The sequence below is a fragment of the Periplaneta americana genome, chromosome 1, assembly GCF_040183065.1.
Source record: "Periplaneta americana isolate PAMFEO1 chromosome 1, P.americana_PAMFEO1_priV1, whole genome shotgun sequence".
Taxonomy (NCBI): Eukaryota; Metazoa; Arthropoda; class Insecta; order Blattodea; family Blattidae; genus Periplaneta; species Periplaneta americana.
The window spans coordinates 1,002,036-1,025,116 of record NC_091117.1 but is presented as its reverse complement, the minus strand read 5'-3'; the positions used below and the strand labels follow the sequence as shown (position 1 = coordinate 1,025,116).

Below are 23,081 nucleotides of genomic sequence, written 5' to 3'. Positions count from 1 at the left end.
GATGTTCTTGAACAATCTTAGAGCTAAGTTGATTTCTATGTTTATGTTTGTTGTAATGTTAAAATATGTTATTATAATTACTACTATTTAATTTAATGCTCCCTAAAATCATATGGATCATTTTTAGGTTTAAATTTTAATTATTTTGATATACAACACATAAGCCAAATATAACTTCGCAGTGTTACACCCGTCCACCTGAAAACTGTCACGCCTGTCCTGTGCATAATTATTTTTAAAATGTTATGATCCAGGCATAAATATGCAATTATTATAGGAAACATGTATAACATTAAATAACGTTTAGTACGAAAATTCTCAAGATATTTGTTTTATTAAGTTCACAGAGTTTTCTTGTTTTCATTAGAGTGCATATTTTTGTCACACCAGTCCTCGGACATTTACGATGCTGCTATCTTAAGTATAGTTAGAATTCTGCGACAATAATTACACAGTAGGTGCAAGGTTTAATGCATTACACTGTTATTCGGATATGAGACTTGTAGCATGCACTGCAAAAAATCGGGGGTCTGTAAACTACTTACAAATGTTATGCAAATGTCACACCCGTCCACGTGGAATGGCTGAGCAGTGATTGCTTAGTGATCGTGTTGAATGAATAATAATCGGTGACTGTCCCATGCTAGGCTGATGCCTCCAGGACATGACACAAGGGCAGGGTACGTGTGAAGTTCATTGTTCTTATTATGGAGAAATCCTCAGGACTGCATTCTGCAACACTCCATCCCCCTGGTAATTGTACAGCTTCCTACAATTCATGTTGCTGTAGGTATCCTGATTCACAATTTGGGACCCTCTATCGATTCAGCCATACAACACCTGAGTCTTGCTTGTATTCTGAAGCTGGATGATAGTTGAAGTTGAATTTTAATGAAGGGAAAGAGTCCGAGGACCACCGAAAGTTATCCAGGAATTCTCCTTCGGTTGGTTGAGGGTCAAACTCCCCCAACCAGGATTCGAGCATGGGCCTGCTCATTTCAGAATCAGACATGTTAACCATTATTTCACAGCAGTGGATAATTGATGAATTAAAATGTAATTTGCGGCCACATCCACCTTATTTAGCTGCTGCCCCATACTAATTATTTAACTGATTTTTATTTATTTCTTTTAGAAAGAGCAGTAGTTGGAGGACTCAAGGACTCCGCGTTGGTGACGAGAGAAATAAAGTGAATTTCAAAAGGAATGTATTTGTTTCAGGTTGGCAGCCACATCACTGGGGGAGATCTGTACGGGATCGTGCATGAGAACACCCTGGTGAAGCACAAGCTGCTGCTGCCACCCCGGGCCAAGGGCACCGTCACATACATCGCAGCACCCGGCAACTACACAGTGGACGTGAGTTGTGGCTAATAGATTTTACCTTGGGCTGGGTTTGAACCCATGAACCTCATAGTGTCGAGAATTTTGTCCTCTTATTAGGTATGCTGCCATGCTCAGATATCTCATGTGGAGAAGTAGCAACCGTAGACGACTGTACAAACACCTCTGGGGAAGATTAAAAATTTAAATGTACATTTTACGTTACAATATGCAAAGTAGATGGTTACATAGCTTCTTACATCATATTGTAAGAGAGTTGCTTTTTTATATGTGTGTATATATATTACATTGGCATATTGATAACTTTTCTCAAGTACAGATTTGTGAGGACATAGAATTACTGCAGTTAAAATTAGGTACTTTTATGCAGCTTTCACACTTATACTCTACTTTTATTTTCTGAAGTCTTAGCAAAATTCCTATACTTCCCATATTAATTGCTTTGGTTACACGTTTTTCGTGTACATGTGTTTTAAAATTATACAATATGTATCTGCCTTCTGCTTGTTGTAGTAGTCTAGTGCAATACAAGTCCCTCTCCCTTGCCATCAGGCTGTTCAGTTACTTCCTTGGACTCAGCCTCACCTCTAGTAGATCTAGGTGAAATGTGGCACTCATTTCTTACACAACTTCCTCCCCCTTCCCCTTCTATTTGATGTGACCACAGTGTATTCCCTTTTCCAATAATTGTTGCTGGAAACCATGCATCATAACGTAATTAATAAATTGTCTTTTAAACTTCCTCCAATTTGTTGCACAGTTTCCTTCTATACAAAATTGTTTTAAAGATGTAATTGGCAATGCTGTCCTTTATGACTCCAAATTACAAAGTTCTGTTAAAATTCTTCACTTCAATACAAATGAAGACTACTGCCAACATGTTACAGGTGTCACTTTATTATAAACTTCCATCTTTAGAGATATATATATATATATATATATATATATATATATATATATATATATATAGGTGGTACCCGGTGTGGCTTAGCGGGTAAAGCATCAGCACGTAAAGCTGAAAACCTGGGTTCAAATCCCGGCGCCAGAGAGAATTTTTCTCAGTTCCATTACTCTTTCATCGTATGATGATGCAGAATATCTGCATGGAAATATCATATGTACTTCGGTACATTAAAATAATATATATGATATGCGTAAATCACTTCGTGATTTAAGACGGCGCTTATTCCGTCGGATCCCGGCCAACTAGTCACTAATAACGAGTGCACCTCAGCACATGTGTGGACTTCGGTGCAACGTTCATAGACATCTATGACGTAGTGCAGAGGGCGGCCACTAGAGGGAACCCAAGAGTTGGAGCTTAATCTGAGACGATTCTGTCCGATGCCGGGGTGGTATCCAGTGTGGCTTAGCGGGTAAAGCATCAGCACGTAAAGCTGAAAACCCGTGTTCAAATCCCGGTGCCGGAGAGAATTTTTCTCCGTTCCATTACTCTTTCATCGTTCTATCTTTAGACTCTGTATACTCCAGAACAATATAAGCTATCTGATCACATAATATAACAGCGGGTACTTGAATCCAGCTGTGTAGACCAGTTTACTGCCACCCACGATGATATGAGATGATGATGGAGATTTGTTGGGCTGCCACAGGGGAACTGGAGCAAACCCCTGTGTTACAAATTATAAATCGGGGGTGCACTGGGGATTGAACCCGGGTCCACAGGATTTTAAATCCAGCATTCTAGCCACGAGACCACCATGGCAGCTGCATATAATAATCATTTCTCACATAGTGAAACAGCTGCAAGTTGTACGAGCTCGTGTGAGGTTGATATGGCAACATTGTGCTGTCCAGCTGAAACATGGCTCACGAACTGATATTAATGGAACTGAGGCTATGATACAGTTCCTTAACCTGGTTATGTGCCTTCTTCCACCCTGCTGCTGAGTGCATTCTTTCCTTGGTGATGTTTTCTAATCTTCTATTAGAAGACACAAATCAAATCTCCATCATGTCAGTTTTAAAAAAGAAGTTCATTCTTATTCATGTATTAGTCTTCAATTATCTTGAAGCTGTGAGGGTCAGAATTAGCAAAATTTCTTCATATTCATACCTTGTAAATTGAAATGATATGCTTACTATCTATTATGTACTTGAATGCTGCAGGACGTGGTGTTGGAAACAGAGTTCGACGGTGAGCGGTCCAAGTACACGATGTTGCAAGTGTGGCCCGTGCGACAGCCCCGCCCCGTGACTGAGAAGCTGCCCGCCAACCACCCCCTGCTGTGCGGACAGCGCGTGCTGGACTCCTTGTTCCCGTGAGTATGGCTACGGCCACTGATATCAGGCACGTGCCCTGTACTCTGTACGATGTTGAGACACTCCAAGCGATTCATCACGATGTCCTCCATCACCTTGATGCCCTTTCATTTATTTTGTCTTGGCATTTTGAACGACAGCCTTCGATATATTTAAAATACTGTCGCCAAATTTCACTTTACATGCGCACCATCCGCTTGTTTTAAATATTGCTGTACAGCAGTCTATTATGCCTTAAAGAACTCTTCATTCCCTCTGAAATGACACTTCGGTCATTGAAGTAAGTCCATCAGTCTGAAGTTACAGCCACTAATAAAACACAACATTGCTGCAGTCAGCGCCATTTAGTTTCCCCTCGCTACACTGTGATAACGTCATCAAGGGATGTGATTGATCATAATTATGTACTCTGCACGATGGTGTAATGCCTCTTAGCTGTAGCTTGTGTAGTTTCTGAGATATAAGTGTTGCATACTCCCGTTCCTACTTGGAAGGGCCTCGATTATCGTGTTGACCTGTAGTTTGTACCAACTATTGAATTCGATTGTCATTTCTACCAGGACATTTCTCTGCTCCTGGATGACCAACAGTTGCACAATCACAATCACACAAATGTTTCATTTAGGCTGGATGACCCGCGATCCTTGTGATGTAGGCATCTAAGAGCATCAGCTGTTCATTTCAACAGTCAATGCGCGCCATTCAGTGTTCATTGAATTTCACAGCCATCCATTAGCTTGTTTGTGTGATCATTGAAGAAATATAATGATTTATGAATTTAACAATCTTTCATGAAATTAGATTTTTGTGATAGTCATATATCTTGGAATATTTAATTTTCTTCAAAGTTCTAATAACTATGTTTATAATTTCACTGACTATTCTAGTTTCGTAGAATGAATTAACGACGATAATCGAAACTTGCTCTGTTGTACATCTTCAGCATAGTGAAAACTCTTCATTTGCTGAGCTCGAGATTCAGACGGCTTGGGGAAATGTGCTGTCTGTCAGACACTTACGCACAATATAACATTCATTATATCAAGTTTCAATCATAGAAAGGGGGAATTTCTCTTGAGAGATTTTATTTTTATTTTTTTTCATTCGTCTGTGTTAAGATAAAAGTTCGTAATTCACGAAAATTGAAACATTGACATTTTCACACCATACTATTTGAATATCCATTCTGTGTGTATGTAAAAGGATTTAAATCTCAGACAATTATTTTTGGTATGATTACCAGTAACAATTCTTAGAATTTGTGACCCTCACTCATTTACTATGTACATTAGTAAAATGCTGTGCTTCTCTCGGTATTGGGTTAGCATTTTACCGAATCTTGATTTTTATTAACAGTGACAGTGAGTTCACACTGTGATGTCGTGTGGCTTATTCATAAAAAATTAATATAATAAACTATCTACATAATTCTCTTCTTAGCTCTCCTGAAAAGTTTTTAAACTGAAGGTTACGGCCTTTTACTTCATTACCGACAAATGATTACAATATTTAAGTAAGTCTACATGGTTTTCTTACAGATGTGTGCAGGGTGGTACCACTGCTATCCCTGGTGCTTTCGGTTGTGGCAAGACTGTCATATCTCAATCATTGTCCAAGTATTCCAACTCTGATGTCATCATCTACGTAGGTTGTGGAGAGCGAGGCAACGAAATGTCAGAAGTAAGTAATCACAAGAGACATGAAACATTGCAGCAACCACTTGATCTTCTTCTCCAATGACATCAGGCTGGTAACATTCTCCTTCGAGCTGTTACGTCTCCGTTGTTACTCATTTAGCACTACCAGGGAACACGTGCAGTGTCAACTCTTTAATTTTAGTCTGAATTTTGACAAATAGACAATTCTCTGGAAAGTTAAACTAAGGAACCAAATTTTAAAATTGTAACAAATACGTTAATTTTATTTTGATTGGAAAGAATACACCCTATATGACTATGAAAATAATTAAATACTGACTTTTTCACCTTTTCATGTAAGAAATGTGTTCGTAAAATTTCGAATTACAAGACAGTAAAAAATAACAAAATTTTACTTTAAGGGGACACTCAACTTAAAAATTGGAGAAAAAGTGTCATAGAAATGAAAAATTAAATTTCTACACTAATTTACATGACAGAACTAAATCAATTCGCAGAATTCTTCCCCTATACATTGAGAAGTGACAGTCAAATGCACAAAGCCAAAAAATAAAAAATGATAATTAAAAGTGATATTTCAATTATTGATTGATTAAAAATTGAAATATTTTTTTATTTTGAAAAGTATTGAATCTAATGAGCTGAGATTTTGCATGTTACTTTCCATGTGTATATTAAACTTTTTCTCCAAATTTGAAAAAGATTGGTCAAATAGGAAAAAAGTTCCAAAATATAGTTGAGTGTCCCCTTAACTTTGAACGCTAACTATAACTGCACAGAGGAAGGTTTTTATACTCACATAGGCTATCATGAAAGTGCAAATGAATGCAGACATATCAGTACTTTTAAATTAAGCACTGTAATATTCACTTTTCAAACACCATTACACTGTTTTGTGCGTCACATGGAACGTGATATTTTTAATATTCTGAAGCAATGATTGCAGCACTAGTCTTCAAAACTTTGTTGTGAGGTATCGTTAATTCTAAGTTCATTCAGATTCAGAACCAGAATAATATCCTTGTTTGTCCCTGCATGTAATATCCTGGAACATGTACTGTCCCCTTGAATTTACTAGATCTTTATTGACATGGCAAGTTATTTATTAAGATTAATAAACTTTGTTATTATTGATCCGTCTATAACTTACCCTTCGTAAATATATCTAATTGTTAGACATAGTGTGGTTTTATCTGGACTAACGTTTTCAACTTTACTAAGTCATCTTCAGGTCCAGTGGTGATGTGTGATACAAAGGTAGGTTGTTTGCTTGTGCTCTCAAGAGAGAGTTGTTCAAAAGTGTCTGTTCGTTTGCAAGTGTCTTTGTTGTGGCTGCATAACATTTTAGTAATAGTCTAATGACATTTAGGAATCAGAAGGATAACAAGCACAATTGTATGAAGCTGAAAATCGTAAACGTCATGCCACACATCAGCTGATCGAAAGCCATGTAATATTGGTTCCATATCCGTCCACTGTTGGCATACAGTGTAGTCTCTCGGAGGTTATTACATTCTCTAAGTTCTAATGAACTGCAGATGTCATGTGATCATGCAGTGAATACCATTAGTTACTCTAGAGCGGGAGTAGTGATACGAGCCGTGAGCTGAAGGAGCTGAAACAACCAGCGAGCTAGCTCATTACCAGCTCAAAAGAGTGAACGATCCATCACTAAGTTCAAGCGATTACATTCAAATCACATTCGGTGTATGTCTCCATAACAGTTTACATAAATCAAGATTTACAGTTTGGAGGCTTGTATGGATGAGTGGAAATATATTATGTACTTTGGTACATCGTAATAATATAAAATTAAATCAGTTAAACATTTTTAAAAACAGTGTAAAAGCATTACATCATATTAACTTGTTTAAAAAACACAGATTACATATACAATAGATAACATCCTATGACTTTGGTAATTTTCTGTGATATTATATAGCTAAAATATGTTTAAAAATCCTGTGTACAACTTACGTTTCTTTTAGTGATTGCTTGGAGATTCTGTATTAATAGTGTATTATATTCTAGGAAAGAAAGTTGTAGAAAAGTTTACATAAATGGTGCTTATGGGTATGCACCGACATGAGGACTCTCTTGAAATTTTGAAAGTAACCAACAACAGTCAAATCATCAACACTGCTAAACATTATAACAAAATAATTCCGTTAAGTGATTAATTCTTCCATATATCAATAGCCCGTTATATACTATGATATACATATTCAATTTAGCGAGTAGTTCTGCCCGGCAATATCCGCTTTCTCTCTGAAGACAACTTTGTAAAGCTCAGGTAGTTCCGTGCATGAGTAATGCTCCAGTCTTCACCATCTGCTATTGGATAGCATGTGTGAGTAGAATTCAACAGATATTTCTGTGTAGTAACAGGAGTATTATACCGGAATTCAAATAGAATGAAATGTTTTCAGATTTCCTCATGTCACTGATATGTCTACAGTGCAGACCAATAAAACATAACTTTACATGCATTGCATAGTATTAAACATATGATGCAAATAGTATGTTATATCCTGTTACACTGTGTTTTGATTTGTTGTGCAGGTATTGCGGGATTTCCCAGAGCTGACAGTGGAGATTGAAGGGAACACGGAGTCCATCATGAAGCGAACTGCCCTCGTTGCGAACACATCGAACATGCCTGTGGCTGCCCGAGAGGCCTCCATTTACACAGGTCAGTGGGCGATACGTCTGAAATGAACATGGGGCAATAATTATTTAATTTAAAAATTTCAACTACAGAAAACATTGAACATATCCGTAGCAAAGGAATCATTATCTTTACTATGTAAGTTTACAGTTTTAATAGATCTGCACAGAGCTATCTGAAAATGGAAGTAGAACTGTAGGTGGACAGTATAGTTGCAGTGCTTCACATGCCTTAAGGCTCTTCCATGTGGCACAAACTTACGTAGTGAGGATACTGACATTCAGAAGGATGTCAAGCTAAATGTAAAAGAACAGTCGAAGGTTACCCAGATATTGGTCCACTTCTGCCAAAGAGTTTAAATGCCAGACTTATTCGAGAGGTCTGTTGTTCGACGTCAGTTTGTTTTGTTTTGTTTTTTTTTTTATTTTACCACGTCATTTTATGCTTAGAACTGTATTTGCAATTCATTTGTGGATGTGTTAAAATAAGAGAAGCAGAGTCAATGCAGTGAGCAACTTTTGCTACAGGAAATCACTTGGCCAGTAGTTCTCACTACGACATGAAGGTGATAGTACATTAGTTCTCATATTTATGACAAGCAACACAGCCACAGAGGAAGATTTGGGTGAGTGGGTGAGGGGTCACATGTGGCCGGTGGGCTGGTACATGTTATCCTCATCCCATAAATTTGGGGTGCACAATAGGCTTCAGTGTGGCCAACGTGCAAAGGGTCGTCCCTAACTGCCTCTAGCCACTGTTACCTAACCTGCATAATACTCTGTAAGAAATGCCACAATTGTCCTGGTGGTCGAAAACTTGGGAGAAGTTCTTACAATTCGCAGTAAAGAGACAAAGTCGTTGGTGCATTGCGTCATACTCTGATTGTCCATTAGCATTAAAAAAATTGTTGTTTCTTTCAATTTTAAGCGTAATTTTGGTGATGTCTGCAGTTCCCAGTAGAATGTGAGGCAAAGCTTTGCTTGTTTGTTGCAGGCATCACTTTGTCCGAGTACTTCCGTGACATGGGTTACAACGTGTCCATGATGGCTGATTCCACATCACGTTGGGCTGAAGCTTTGAGAGAAATTTCAGGACGATTGGCAGAAATGCCTGCTGACAGGTAAGTTTGATGAGGAACGAGCTACTGTACTGTTTATACATGCCAGCGGAGGTGGTGAGCACCTCGGTGCTGTGAGGTGCCCGTGATGGACACTTTGTTAGCCTGTTCACTTGGAGCATATTTTGGAAATGTTTATGAAGTCTTAAAACAGGGCCTCTCGTATAGTAGTAGTAGTAGTAGTAGTAGTCGTGGTGGTGGTGGTGGTGGTGGTCGTGGTGGTCGTGGTGGTGGTAGTGGTGGTGCTGGTGGTGGTGGTGGTGGTAGTGGTAGTGGTAACTCTCCAAGGTAGATAACTCGTGAAGCTAACTCCGTGGATAATAAACGTTCACTTTAAATCTTTAGCTGGGGGTGGGGGAGGGAAACCTGAAGAATACAGTTTATTATTTTAACTAAAGTTCCACTATTTCTTGGATCACCACTAACAACAGTCCGCTCTACTGTTGTGCAGTATCTTGAGAAAGTAAAGCTATAATTAAAATTATTTTTTTAAATTTTGCGATTGCTAGCAACAAACTGATCTACCAGCCTTCAAAATAGTGTTGAAAATACAGAGCATTGTTTAAACCATGGATTAAATTTCAAGCAATTTAAATTAATCTCACTTTAAACTACTATTGAGAATATGGCCTTAAGAAAGAAACAATCCTGTCCACTTGCCAGCGTTCTGTCTCTATACTGCGATTGATTTGTAATCCCTACTTTTTGCAGCATTTCAGTGACAAAGCCACTCTCAACTTAATGCAAGGTGCCATTATCATTATTATTATTATTATTATTATTATTACTACTACTGGTATATGAATGCAAGAGACTTGAATGTCTGTCTGACGTGACCCGGGCTGTAAGTGATTAGTGTCCGTTGTGTGCAGTGGCTACCCCGCCTACCTGGGTGCTCGCCTCGCCTCATTTTACGAGCGTGCAGGGCGTGTGAAGTGCCTGGGCAACCCTGATCGTGAGGGCTCTGTGAGCATTGTGGGTGCAGTGTCGCCCCCTGGAGGAGACTTCTCCGACCCCGTCACGTCGGCCACGCTGGGCATCGTGCAGGTGTTCTGGGGGCTGGACAAGAAGCTGGCGCAGCGCAAGCACTTCCCCTCCATCAACTGGCTCATCTCCTACAGGTACGTCAGCATTCTGTAGTCTAGTCAGCTGGTTTTTTCTCTATTTTATTCTATGGCTTGTGTTTGTTCATTCTCGAAACATGTCAGTCCATCTGTTCTTGTATTTGTCCATTCCTTAATTTCAGTTCTTACTCGTAAGCCTATATAATTTCCTCATTCCAAAAGTGTGTCAGTGCCATCTAGTGTGATACCTGTTAAGTAAATTTTTTTTTCATTTTACAGTCATTTCAGTTAGGTAATGTTAAACGTTTCGTAATTGACTTTTTATTTTTTTGCTGTTGTCCGATTTCTGTCCTGACTTTTATTTTGTATATTTGAAGTCTTTTAAGAAGGGCTGAAGTGAGAAAGTTGTATTAGCTCAGAAACAACTTCCCACTTTCTTCTTGATAATTGTTTGTAGTTAATCTTTAATTCATAACTCAAAGGACAGTGTATCCCAAAATGAGTACTCCTATTTTAATGTTTTATTTTGGAAAGAATGTAAGCTGTTAATCTGATAAGACAGCTAATATCTCCTAGTTTATGAAGTATAAGGCCACCATGCACCCATGTGCTGGCTATGGCTGACAAATATTGTTGTTAGAAAATAACACTATCGAAACCTCAGAGAGCTTTTTTTGTCCTGAATTTCGCAGCTCATCATTCTGTTGTGACTGAAGGAAGAGGAAGACGAGCTCATTTTTCAGCAAGATTGTGCGTGAGCACCTCAATGAGCTCTTTCAAAGTCCAAAGCTTGATACTTGTCAGACCTAACCCCTGTGAGGGACAGTATTTATTACGTTCACAACCTGTTGTTGCATCACAGTTGCTGTGGCATGTACATTGAAATATCTCCTAGATGTGTGACCAGAGAATTTGTAAGGTATCGACAAAACTAGGAGAGATTGCCTGTTACTGCATTGCTAGAGACAGAATATTGTAAAATTGGAGCAGTTGTTTTGGGACATGTTGTATAATACTGTATAGGCTGTGTTTGGATTGGACTTCTTCCATTAGTGAATCACATTTCGAAAGTTGGGCCAATCTTCATTGTTGGGGCAGGTATGAAGTTACAGTAGAGGAAAATAAACAGAGAATAGCTGGAGGCTTAAGGAAAGGTGCGAAAGTTGCAGACTGAGACCTGAACTGTTTGTATTGCTGCAGTAAATACATGCGAGCCCTCGATGACTTCTACGACAAGAATTTCCCCGAGTTCGTGCCATTGAGAACGAAGGTGAAAGAAATCCTGCAGGAGGAGGAAGATCTGTCTGAGATTGTGCAGCTTGTCGGCAAGGCATCCCTCGCTGAGACAGACAAGATCACACTCGAGGTTGCCAAGCTGCTCAAGGACGACTTCCTGCAGCAGAACAGGTGGGTGATTTGCAATAAGAGAACATGTGTTCAGCTGAAAGGCTAACACATTCGATTGATGTGTTATGATCTTAGTAAATTAAGCAGCATGGACCCATAGCTAAGGAAGGCTCCAGTTTGCCTGTAAACTGAATGTATGGATTATAGTCCAGTACACAACTGGACCTCCTAATATTTGTAAAGGGTTGTTGGCATGATAGAAGAAAGAGTTTGGCCTACCCACACTCCTTCTTTTCTTAGAATTCCAGTTCTTTGCCCATAAAAGTGCTTTTGTCACGGTAAATGAAGACTGTGACATTGTGAATTCCTGTGAACAACAGTCCCTGTTTAATGTACGTAGAATGTGAATTGTTTGTTGACTTTACACTGTAAATAAGTTGGTTATTAAAAACTAGCCATACTCATGTGCTTCATTGCACTTGTTAGAAATAAATACTATTGACTTAAATCTATTATATTTTCAAATATGGCTCTGTAATTACCAGTACTTATGAATAACAGCTTATTATATGTTGTAAGTCGTTTCTTTCTATTTTCATAATTGTATTTAAAATTATGAATGTAACTGAATAATTTCAAGGGAAAAATTATTGCGGTGCCAGGTATCGATCTCAGGATCTTTGGCTGAACGCACCAAAAGCTAGATTTGCGTATGAATGTAACTGTTATTATCAAGCAATACTTTCTGGAGTTGTTGATTCAACTCTACTTAAAAGTTTGATGCTATATTAGACCTAACAGACAATTGGTCAGCATCTGAAAGAAAATATATTTGTAAGAACTGAGGGGTTTTACTCTTAGCTGGAAGAAAACTTCCAATTAAATGATAAGCCTATGCTTGAACTTTAAATGATGGCGTAGAATTGACTTCATATATTTCTTTTGCTTCAAACAATGCCACATGGAGTAAGCTGTTGTACTGACTTATATTATTTAAAAAGTGTGTTGATAACGGATGTACTCCTATAAGTAAGTTGTTATTGGTTGTGGGTGACTCTTGGATCTCAAGAGGAACAACTTTTACAACAGCATAACGGAATCTGTGTGACTCATCCCTTTTTTTTGGATTGAATTTATTGCATAGTTTATTCATTTTACCTATTTGAACACAATTGAAATGACATAATCAGTATTTTGATCATAATGAAATGCAAAGCTAACATACTGAATACATTCTCGTTGTTCGTTAATTCTCTCAACCTTCAGCGCCTGGTAAGTTTGAACTCTGTTATCGGCAAGTCGATCAAAGTGTTCGATGTTAGTTTCCCTTGGTCGAGCTACTGAAATGATTGCATTGTTAGTTGGTAAATGAATCTCCTGTTCTTCCTCACTCATATTAAAGCATTTCGGAATAACTAAGACTTCGGTATTTTGAAGTGCGTGCTATATAAAAGGCAATAGGCCTGTCTACCTAGTGTTAACAATTAGAACTGCCCGAAATTATTCGTGTCCAGCCTACACTACAAAATCCTCTGATTCAGATTCTGGCTGATATGTACAGTACATCTATTATCAGGCAGTACATCTCACTTGACAATATGTGTCAGAGGAAGAACAATTGTTTGTATGCATCTGAAGTCTGACTAGTGTAATATGTAGCTAGTCGGCGATGTATGCAATGGAGGGAGAAAGGAATTGGCCACCTTACCCCATTATCTCCTGGCCTAGTTGCCTCATAAGTGGCGTCTTCTTGGTATCACTTGTGAGGTTCAGACCTGTCTTCAGACAGTTGACTAAACAACAAAATAAGGTTCAGCTTCGATATTCTCCCACACAACACATGGGAGAAAAATGAAAATAACTTCAGAATTATAACACACCACTCTAGAGACGTGCTGTGATCACTGAGAAAGTTATATGCGTGGGGGTAACAGTTCTGTGGTGCAAATACTCCATACTGAATAATTAACATATTTAGCACAACTTGAGGCTTTTTGTTCATCCTGAACCCCACTGTGTGCAAGTCCTTATATGCTCGATCACTGTGGCCTACAATTAACAATTCGCATCTCAGTCATATAATGCTGAGATGAAACTATAAAGTAATTACATAATTGAAATGGACATTTGGTACAGGAAGCATCCGTTTTTGTTACAAGGATAAATCGTTTAACACATTTTGTAATTGTTATTATATGCACATAATTAAAATACGGTCATTTGGTTCAAGGAACATCTGTCTTTAATGCAAGGATAATTTGTTTAACATTTTTCTAAATTAATCTTGAATACATCCTTAATAAATCACTCTAAACTAAAGTCAATATAGAGTGGATTGTGTACAAAGATAATTTTTTTTTTTTTGTTGGCCTCACTGTGTATATCATTTTTTAGGTAATGAAAACAAATGAAAATGAACGTAATACATAAATAAAAAAAAACATAGAAAATAAATATGAGTAAATGATGAGCGCAGGAATGTCATTTTGTGACATTTTGTAAAATGACTCGGCTCCATTGAGCTCAACGATAAAATACTGATTGTTACTCCATATGTATTGTTCAGGTTCAGGGGAAATACTCACCTTTTACGATAAAACTCGCAAAAATACGATTATGTTCTGTGGACAAAAAGAAACTGAAATGTATAAAATAAGTATTTTATGTGGACCAAATAAAGATTAAGTAGGCCTATACATTACCGTGGCTCACACAAATACATAGTGTGTACTAATAATTAATTACCAGTAATGTGCGTAAGGATCTGTTTTAATCCTACCTTACGGCTCATTTGAACTCTGTCCTCAATTCACTCAGGAGTCATCGTAATGGCTCTCATGATGAATGTTGTATATGATTATCTGGTTCTCCATTATGAGGAAGTGTGCCTAACATAGCAAAATAGCTCTGTAATAGAAGTGAAAGGTACAGCAGAACCGCTACTATTACAACTTGATGACAGGTGGACTGTATACTTGTAATAAAACCAAAGAACAACGAATACCGTTATCTTAAATAATGTTAACAAACGCTCTTTCCTTATAATTACTGTAATTTCATTTATTGAAGATAGTAATGGCATATAGCCTATGTCCATCTAGAGAAACTACATTTTCCATTGGTGGAAGAATTATCCAAATTGGTGAAGTAGGATCTGAGTTTACCTCATAGTAACACACACTGGAATAAAAATTAACATTTGATGCTTACTAGTTAGGCAAGACTGCTCTTTTCCCTTTTAATGTAGGATAAATCCATTGCTGTGATGTCCATCATTATATTAATATTGTAAATGCATATTTAGTAACTATAGATAATTTGTATAAACAAAAGCCGCCCTAAATAAGGGTTCGATAGATCGGCCTACTAATCAATTCATAAAGAATAATAAGTAAACAAAACAATTTTGTGACACTTGGAAAGAAAAAGAAAAAAACATTAAGATAAGAAAACGTAGGAAATCGTTTACAATAAAAATTTTGTTGGGTACAAATGATTACTAATTATAGCTAAGGATGATTTTAACACGTGAGATCCTATGGCATCAATCGTTGCATCAGAAATTTTGTATTGTTTAAGTTGATTTAAAGTTTCACGTGGGATCGTGCCACGGGCACTGAACATGAGCCCAAAAACTGTCCAATGTGTGACGTGGTATTGTGCTCCAAGATGCTGACAACAAGGCTCATATATGACTTGTTTTTCACGACACACCTCTTGTGGCTGTTGCTCATGTATCTCGAAACGGATTGTGGGATCAAGAATGACACCCTTATCCTTCTGCCGATCAATTATGATGATATCAGCCCGTCTAGTAGAGCCATCAGAAGAGACGCAACCAACCTCCTCATAAACCTCATAGGAAGCATTCTGACGGATTGAAGCTGCGATGAGAGAACGAACCGTATTATGTCTGTTGATTCGGAGCAATTCTCCATACTTAGTATTTATTTTATATTCAAGTTGATCTTCACTGTACCCTCACTCGTCCATTTTGTCTTCCTGTGGCGTATGATGAATAATAGTATATTCCATTTCTGAATGGCTCCCTCTCCAATTTGCAAGCCCAGATTAGAGTCAGTTTTCAGAGAACCATTTGAGCTTTCATGGCTGTAGTGTCTTGGGCTCATGAAGTAATCTCCAGTGTGCATCATTTCGTCAGGTCATCCCCTACAGTCATTGTCCGCACTACAGAGGTTAGGTTTTGAAAGACTAGAGCATATTCCAAATATAAATAATGCACACGTGAGGAGCTCTGTGCCTGTTGTTAGACTTTTCCTTCACATGGGATGCCTCCTGATACAGGTGTCAGAGAAACTTGAAAACTCTCTTGCTGCCACTATTCGTCCTTTAGGTTTCTTCGAAGCAAAAGAAAAGATATTTCTCCAATTCAAGAATTCATTGAATTAATTATGAAACTAAATTCAAGAAAGAATGTGTTATTTGTTCGTTTCCTAATCCTTAGTATTCTTCAGATTGTGGTTTGAAATAACAGTCAGAGTCAATTTAAATACATTACTGAAGAAAATATGAACGGGAAATGATTTTCGTGTGATCTGTATCCTGATTTACTGTTGCATTGCAGTTACTCCCCCTATGATCGCTTCTGTCCATTCTACAAGACAGTGGGCATGCTGAGGAATATCATCGCATTCTACGACATGTCACGACACGCTGTGGAGTCCACTGCACAGAGTGAGAACAAGATCACGTGGAGTGTGATCCGCGACAGCATGGGCAACATCCTGTACCAGCTGTCCTCCATGAAGTTCAAGGTACCAGCTGTCTCCATTCCTTGACTTTAGTTCCTTTCTGTGCCAGCTGTTCTCTAAGAAGTTCAAGGTACCAGCTATCTCCATTCCTTGACTTTAGTTCCTTTCTGTGCCGGCTGTTCTCTAAGAAGTTCAATGTACCAGCTATCTCCATTCCTTGACTTTAGTTCCTTTCTCTACCAGTTGTCCTCCATAAAGTTCAATGTACCAGCTATCTTCATTCCTTGACTTTAGTTCCTTTCTGTACCAGTTGTCCTTCATGAGGTTCAGTGTACCAGCTATCTTCATTCCTTGACCTTAGTTCCTTTCTGTACCAGTTGTCCTTCATGAGGTTCAATGTACAAGCTTTCTTCATTCCTTGACCTTAGTTCCTTTCTGTACCAATTGTCCTTCATGAGGTTCAAAGTACCAGCTATCTTCATTCCTTGACTTTAGTTCCTCTCTGTACCTGTTGTCCTTCACGAGATCCAAGGTACAAGTTTTATTCATTCCTTGATGTTAGTTCCTTTCTGTTCCAGTTGTCCTTCATGAGGTCCAATGTACCAGCTATCTTCATTCCTTGACGTTAGTTCCTTTCTGTACCAGTTGTCCTTCATGAGGTTCAATGTACCAGCTATCTTCATTCCTTGACCTTAGTTCCTTTCTATACCAGTTGTCCTTCATGAGATTCAATGTACCAGCTATCTTCATTCCTTGACTTTAGTTCCTTTCTTTACCAGTTGTCCTTCATGAGGTCCAATGTACCAGCTATCTTCATTCCTTGACTTTAGTTCCTTTCTGTACCAGTTGTCCTTCATGAGGTCCAATGTACCAGCTATCTTCATTCCTTGACCTTAGTTCCTTTCTGTACCAGTTGTCCTTCATGAGATTCAATGTACCAGCTATCTTCATTCCTTGACTTTAGTTCCTTTCTTTACCAGTTGTCCTTCATGAGGTCCAATGTACCAGCTATCTTCATTCCTTGACTTTAGTTCCTTTCTTTACCAGTTGTCCTTCATGAGGTCCAATGTACCAGCTATCTTCATTCCTTGACTTTAGTTCCTTTCTGTACCAGTTGTCCTTCATGAGGTCCAATGTACCAGCTATCTTCATTCCTTGACCTTAGTTCCTTTCTGTACCAGTTGTCCTTCATGAGGTTCAATGTACAAGCTTTCTTCATTCCTTGACCTTAGTTCCTTTCTATACCAGTTGTCCTTCATGAGGTCCAATGTACCAGCTATCTTCATTCCTTGACTTTAGTTCCTTTCTGTACCAGTTGTCCTTCATGAGGTCCAATGTACCAGCTATCTTCATTCCTTGACCTTAGTTCCTTTCTGTACCAGTTGTCCTTCATGAGATTCAATGTACCAGCTATCTTCATTCCTTGACTTTAGTTCCTTTCTTTACCAGTTGTCCTTCATGAGGTCCAATGTACCAGCTATCTTCATTCCTTGACTTTAGTTCCTTTCTGTTCCAGTTGTCCTTCATGAGGTCCAATGTACCAGCTATCTTCATTCCTTGACCTTAGTTCCTTTCTGTACCAGTTGTCCTTTCATGAGATTCAATGTACCAGCTATCTTCATTCCTTGACTTTAGTTCCTTTCTTTACCAGTTGTCCTTCATGAGGTCCAATGTACCAGCTATCTTCATTCCTTGACTTTAGTTCCTTTCTTTACCAGTTGTCCTTCATGAGGTCCAATGTACCAGCTATCTTCATTCCTTGACTTTAGTTCCTTTCTGTACCAGTTGTCCTTCATGAGGTCCAATGTACCAGCTATCTTCATTCCTTGACCTTAGTTCCTTTCTGTACCAGTTGTCCTTCATGAGGTTCAATGTACAAGCTTTCTTCATTCCTTGACCTTAGTTCCTTTCTGTTCCAGTTGTCCTTCATGAGGTCCAATGTACCACCTATCTTCATTCCTTGACCTTAGTTCCTTTCTGTTCCAGTTGTCCTTCATGAGGTCCAATGTACCAGCTATCTTCATTCCTTGACCTTAGTTCCTTTCTGTACCAGTTGTCCTTTCATGAGATTCAATGTACCAGCTATCTTCATTCCTTGACTTTAGTTCCTTTCTTTACCAGTTGTCCTTCATGAGGTCCAATGTACCAGCTATCTTCATTCCTTGACTTTAGTTCCTTTCTTTACCAGTTGTCCTTCATGAGGTCCAATGTACCAGCTATCTTCATTCCTTGACTTTAGTTCCTTTCTGTACCAGTTGTCCTTCATGAGGTCCAATGTACCAGCTATCTTCATTCCTTGACCTTAGTTCCTTTCTGTACCAGTTGTCCTTCATGAGGTTCAATGTACAAGCTTTCTTCATTCCTTGACCTTAGTTCCTTTCTGTTCCAGTTGTCCTTCATGAGGTCCAATGTACCACCTATCTTCATTCCTTGACCTTAGTTCCTTTCTGTTCCAGTTGTCCTTCATGAGGTCCAATGTACCAGCTATCTTCATTCCTTGACTTTAGTTCCTTTCTGTACCAGTTGTCCTTCATGAGGTCCAATGTACCAGCTATCTTCATTCCTTGACTTTAGTTCCTTTCTGTACCAGTTGTCCTTCATGAGGTCCAATGTACCAGCTATCTTCATTCCTTGACCTTAGTTCCTTTCTCTACCAGTTGTCCTTCATGAGGTTCAATGTACAAGCTTTCTTCATTCCTTGACCTTAGTTCCTTTCTGTTCCAGTTGTCCTTCATGAGGTCCAATGTACCACCTATCTTCATTCCTTGACCTTAGTTCCTTTCTGTTCCAGTTGTCCTTCATGAGGTCCAATGTACCAGCTATCTTCATTCCTTGACTTTAGTTCCTTTCTGTACCAGTTGTCCTTCATGAGGTCCAATGTACCAGCTATCTTCATTCCTTGACCTTAGTTCCTTTCTGTACCAGTTGTCCTTCATGAGATTCAATGTACCAGCTATCTTCATTCCTTGACTTTAGTTCCTTTCTTTACCAGTTGTCCTTCATGAGATTCAATGTACAAGCTTTCTTCATTCCTTGACCTTAGTTCCTTTATGTTCCAGTTGTCCTTCATGAGGTCCAATGTACCACCTATCTTCATTCCTTGACCTTAGTTCCTTTCTGTTCCAGTTGTCCTTCATGAGGTCCAATGTACCAGCTATCTTCATTCCTTGACTTTAGTTCCTTTCTGTACCAATTGTGCTTCATGAAGTTCAATGTACCAGCTATCTTCATTCCTTGACTTTAGTTCCTCTCTGTACCTGTTGTCCTTCACGAGATCCAAGGTACAAATTTTATTCATTCCTTGATGTTAGTTCCTTTCTGTTCCAGTTGTCCTTCATGAGGTCCGATGTACCAGCTATCTTCATTCCTTGACGTTAGTTCCTTTCTGTACCTGTTGTCCTTCATGAGGTCCAAGTACCAGCTTTCTTCATTCCTTGACTTTAGTTCCTTTCTGTATCAGTTGGTACTATTGTGTTTTCTCCGAATCACGTATGTCCTGGGTCACATTTTCGTGTTGGTCACTATGGAAGCTTCCTTGCTTGTCTGCAGGATCCTGTGAAGGACGGGGAGGCCAAGATCAAGGCAGACTTTGAGCAGCTGCACGAAGACATCCAGCAGGCATTCCGCAACCTGGAAGACTAGGCAGCCGCTAGCCCCTCGTGTGTCTCATTCCCTCTACGCGCATTTAACTTAGCATTCAGCTTGTGCCGTAGTCCACAGCATAGGATAAGATGTAATCAGTGTACATTTTCATGTTGAACTGTTGTGCGGATGGGTGGAGGTTGTTCTTGTTTTTATCATGTTGGCAACATCGTAATGCATTCCAAACTAGATAGTTGTGGTGCAGGTCACATCACAGTATTACGTGTACAAATGTCATCAGCCCTATGTAAGTAATGTACAGATGTAATAAAGTAGATTAAGATGTGATGAACCTCTGTAACTCAGTGCACAAGAGTACCTGTGTTCATTTCAGAGCTGCTTGGCTAGACAGGATTTTTCTCGGTTGTCTAGTAGTACAAGCCAAGATATAAGGTTCAGTCCTGACCATGGTTTTCAGCCAGTGAATTTTACGGGATATGACATGTTGGATGTATAATTGTCATCATTATCACTATTGGAAGAAGTGTGTCTTCTGCCATATGAAGTAAGTACATTCCATGTAGTTTTATTACGTATTGAAAGTCCATCCATTTGCGACTCTATTTGAGGTGAAATGAAAAATCTGTGAAATGGTGAGTATTTCGTCAGATAAAAAGTATGGTCGTAGGTCTGATTTTACACAGTGGTATTCCAGCCACTGCGGCACAACAAGCAGGTGTGTAAATACAGCAAAACAATTCCATCTCATAATATTCATACTTTTTCCAGGATACAGGCTGTATATCAAGGATTCAATGTTTTGTGGACAAGGGTTGGTTTGATTATCAGTAAGTGAATTTTAACTACAGAAAACTTCTCTTACTTTATATTATTTATATATTATATCTTACTTTCTACATTTGTTACGCCAATGGCTTCGTTGCCAAAGCCCGGCATTAGATAACAACAACAACATTTGTTACTCAAGGACCAGCACTTTCGTCAATCCCCACATTAATATATATTGTCAGACAATCACGTCCTTGAGTGCCTTTCTGCTCCCGTAAAGCCCATGTTAATTGTCGAAGCCAATAAGCATGGCTACTATTAAGGTTTGTTGTTCCTTGAAATACTTTTCCAGGCTTGTCTTCGCAACATTTTGTATGCCTCCACTCACATCAGTAGAGACTGAAGTTGGTGTCAAGCAGTTCCTAACAAAATAGCTTTCTGGTCGTTCAGAAATACGTGAAGGCACATCAAGTAATCTGCAAGGTGTAGGTCGTTGATGTAGATGGCATAAAATGTGATCTTGACATTAACTCAAAAGCCGTACACTGTATTGGAGTATTAGATCACACACAACTTTGGTTTTACATTCTTAAAAACGTTTTTGGACGATCATTCCTTTTTTTCCCCTACTTACCATTGTTTACATGCTTCTCTGTTGCTATGTAAACAAAGGAAATCACAGTGCTGTTGTAACTACTTACCACATTGGTAAGTGGAAACAATGGAGCCAGTATTAACTTGACGCAACCGATTCTCTATGTGCCTTCAGTTTCTTCATCCACTAAATTCTCAACTAATTCTTCTTCCATAATCATTAAATGGTTACAAAACTTCTAATTAAACTCATAATATTGATCAAATTAATACAAATTTCATTACCAGAAACAACAATGACTGTTTATACTGAAACAAAACAACCTAGCTACATACTGCCCTGGCAACGGCATTGAAAACTTTCTTATAGAAGGTTTTACTTATCAAACAAATTTATGCAGTGTTTAAAATTAAAAACAAATGTATTTAAATGACAATCGTCGAAATAATTATATGCAATGCACATGTGTTATGCACGTAACAGAAGCCTCGTTTTTTCAATCCTGTTACAATGCACTTGTATGAAAATTCACATCTTGGTGCTCGTAATGTACTGTACTACAGATATGGCAATTTGATAGAATAATTGTAAATGTACCCTGGGAAAATGAAAGTGGAGTCACATTTGCCCATGTACCTTACATTCCTTTGTAATAAAATACTGCTGAGGAAAAATATTAATTCAGAAAAGATGTTTAAAAATCGTGATTTCGCTATTAAAGTACAATTTCAGTTCATATTTCCGAAAATAGTTGGAAATGTCTTGTTCGTGCATGCAGTGGACATCATTTGTCCATATCTCGCAGTTCCAACATGTTACGAAACACTGAAACCGACCTTTTCTCCAGGTCAGCCCCAGGCTCGCTCGCTGTGACGACTGCCAGGTCAGTGGCGGACTATGTGTTGTTCGCACTATTATCCAGAAATGCATATAGAGTGTTAGTTGGGAGACTGGAGGGGAAAAGACCTTTGGAGAGGCCGAGACATAGATGTTAGGATAATATTAAAATGGATTTGAGGGAGGTGGGATTTGATTGTAGAGACTGGATTAACCTTGCTCAGGATAGGGACCAGTGGTGGGCTTATGTGAGGACGGCAATGAACCTCCGGGTTCCTTAAAAGCCTGAAGAAACCAAATTATTCTTCATTGCTATGTACATAGGCATCATTTAATCTTATTTGTGTTTTAAATAATCATGTTTTGGGAAATAAGTCTCATCCCTGTTAACTTCCTGGACGTTTAGAATGAAATAAGCAAGACATAATGATGATAATACAATGCAGTTTGTATTCTAAACATTTATAAAAACTACATATAATTACGGCTTGGTGATTGGTTACTTCTCTTTGTAGTGTGTCGACATTGCAATAAATCTGCATTCCTCTGTGTGCAGGCGAGCTTAATGTCTGCCAGCGTGGTAAATATAGCCTTCCAGTCCATTGGTTTAATCTAAAATCCCATTTTATTGTATATGTCATGTGAGTGCGGAGTTCCTTCATTTGCTGTTCAGAGTTTTCTGGAATTGTTTTATTTGTGCCAATTCAACAGTTCCAAATAACGATTTTAAAATTAACTATGAGCACTAATCTGTCGTCTGGGAAGTAGTTTTAGAATAATGCATGACTTAACATGCTGTTGAAAATAAAATGCACACACGATTTGAAGGCAGACATATTGTTCTCACAAGAGTAAATATTCTGTTTGAGTATCTCCAATAAGCATTTGTCCACAAATAAACCATTTTGGAGATAACACATTTCCTTTGAGCTGACTATGAGAGCACTAGTTTCGAAGAAAGCTGTGAAATTAAACAAGTCACTTTATTGCCTCAAACTGTTCACCATTCACATTCAAGCATAATTGGCGACACTTTGGGAAGTCATTCATTGATTTATGATACATGTCCATTGGAATAGCATGAA

General features: G+C 38.5%; 1 protein-coding gene across 2 annotated transcripts in view; it reads left to right on the top strand.

Annotated features, from left to right (window-relative positions):
- The window catches only part of LOC138697681 (V-type proton ATPase catalytic subunit A), a 33,493-nt gene extending 13,366 nt beyond the window's left edge, over positions 1–20,127 (top strand). For both annotated transcript variants that reach the window (XM_069823177.1, XM_069823253.1), the window contains exons 5-13: positions 1,222–1,359; positions 3,475–3,626; positions 5,166–5,307; positions 7,848–7,977; positions 8,947–9,073; positions 9,943–10,191; positions 11,335–11,541; positions 16,067–16,256; positions 19,743–20,127. In XM_069823177.1, the coding sequence (XP_069679278.1) occupies positions 1,222–1,359; positions 3,475–3,626; positions 5,166–5,307; positions 7,848–7,977; positions 8,947–9,073; positions 9,943–10,191; positions 11,335–11,541; positions 16,067–16,256; positions 19,743–19,835 (1,428 nt within the window). In that variant the 3' untranslated portion in view covers positions 19,836–20,127. The remainder of the gene's footprint in view (positions 1–1,221; positions 1,360–3,474; positions 3,627–5,165; positions 5,308–7,847; positions 7,978–8,946; positions 9,074–9,942; positions 10,192–11,334; positions 11,542–16,066; positions 16,257–19,742) is intronic.
- Positions 20,128–23,081: the final 2,954 nt, after the last annotated feature.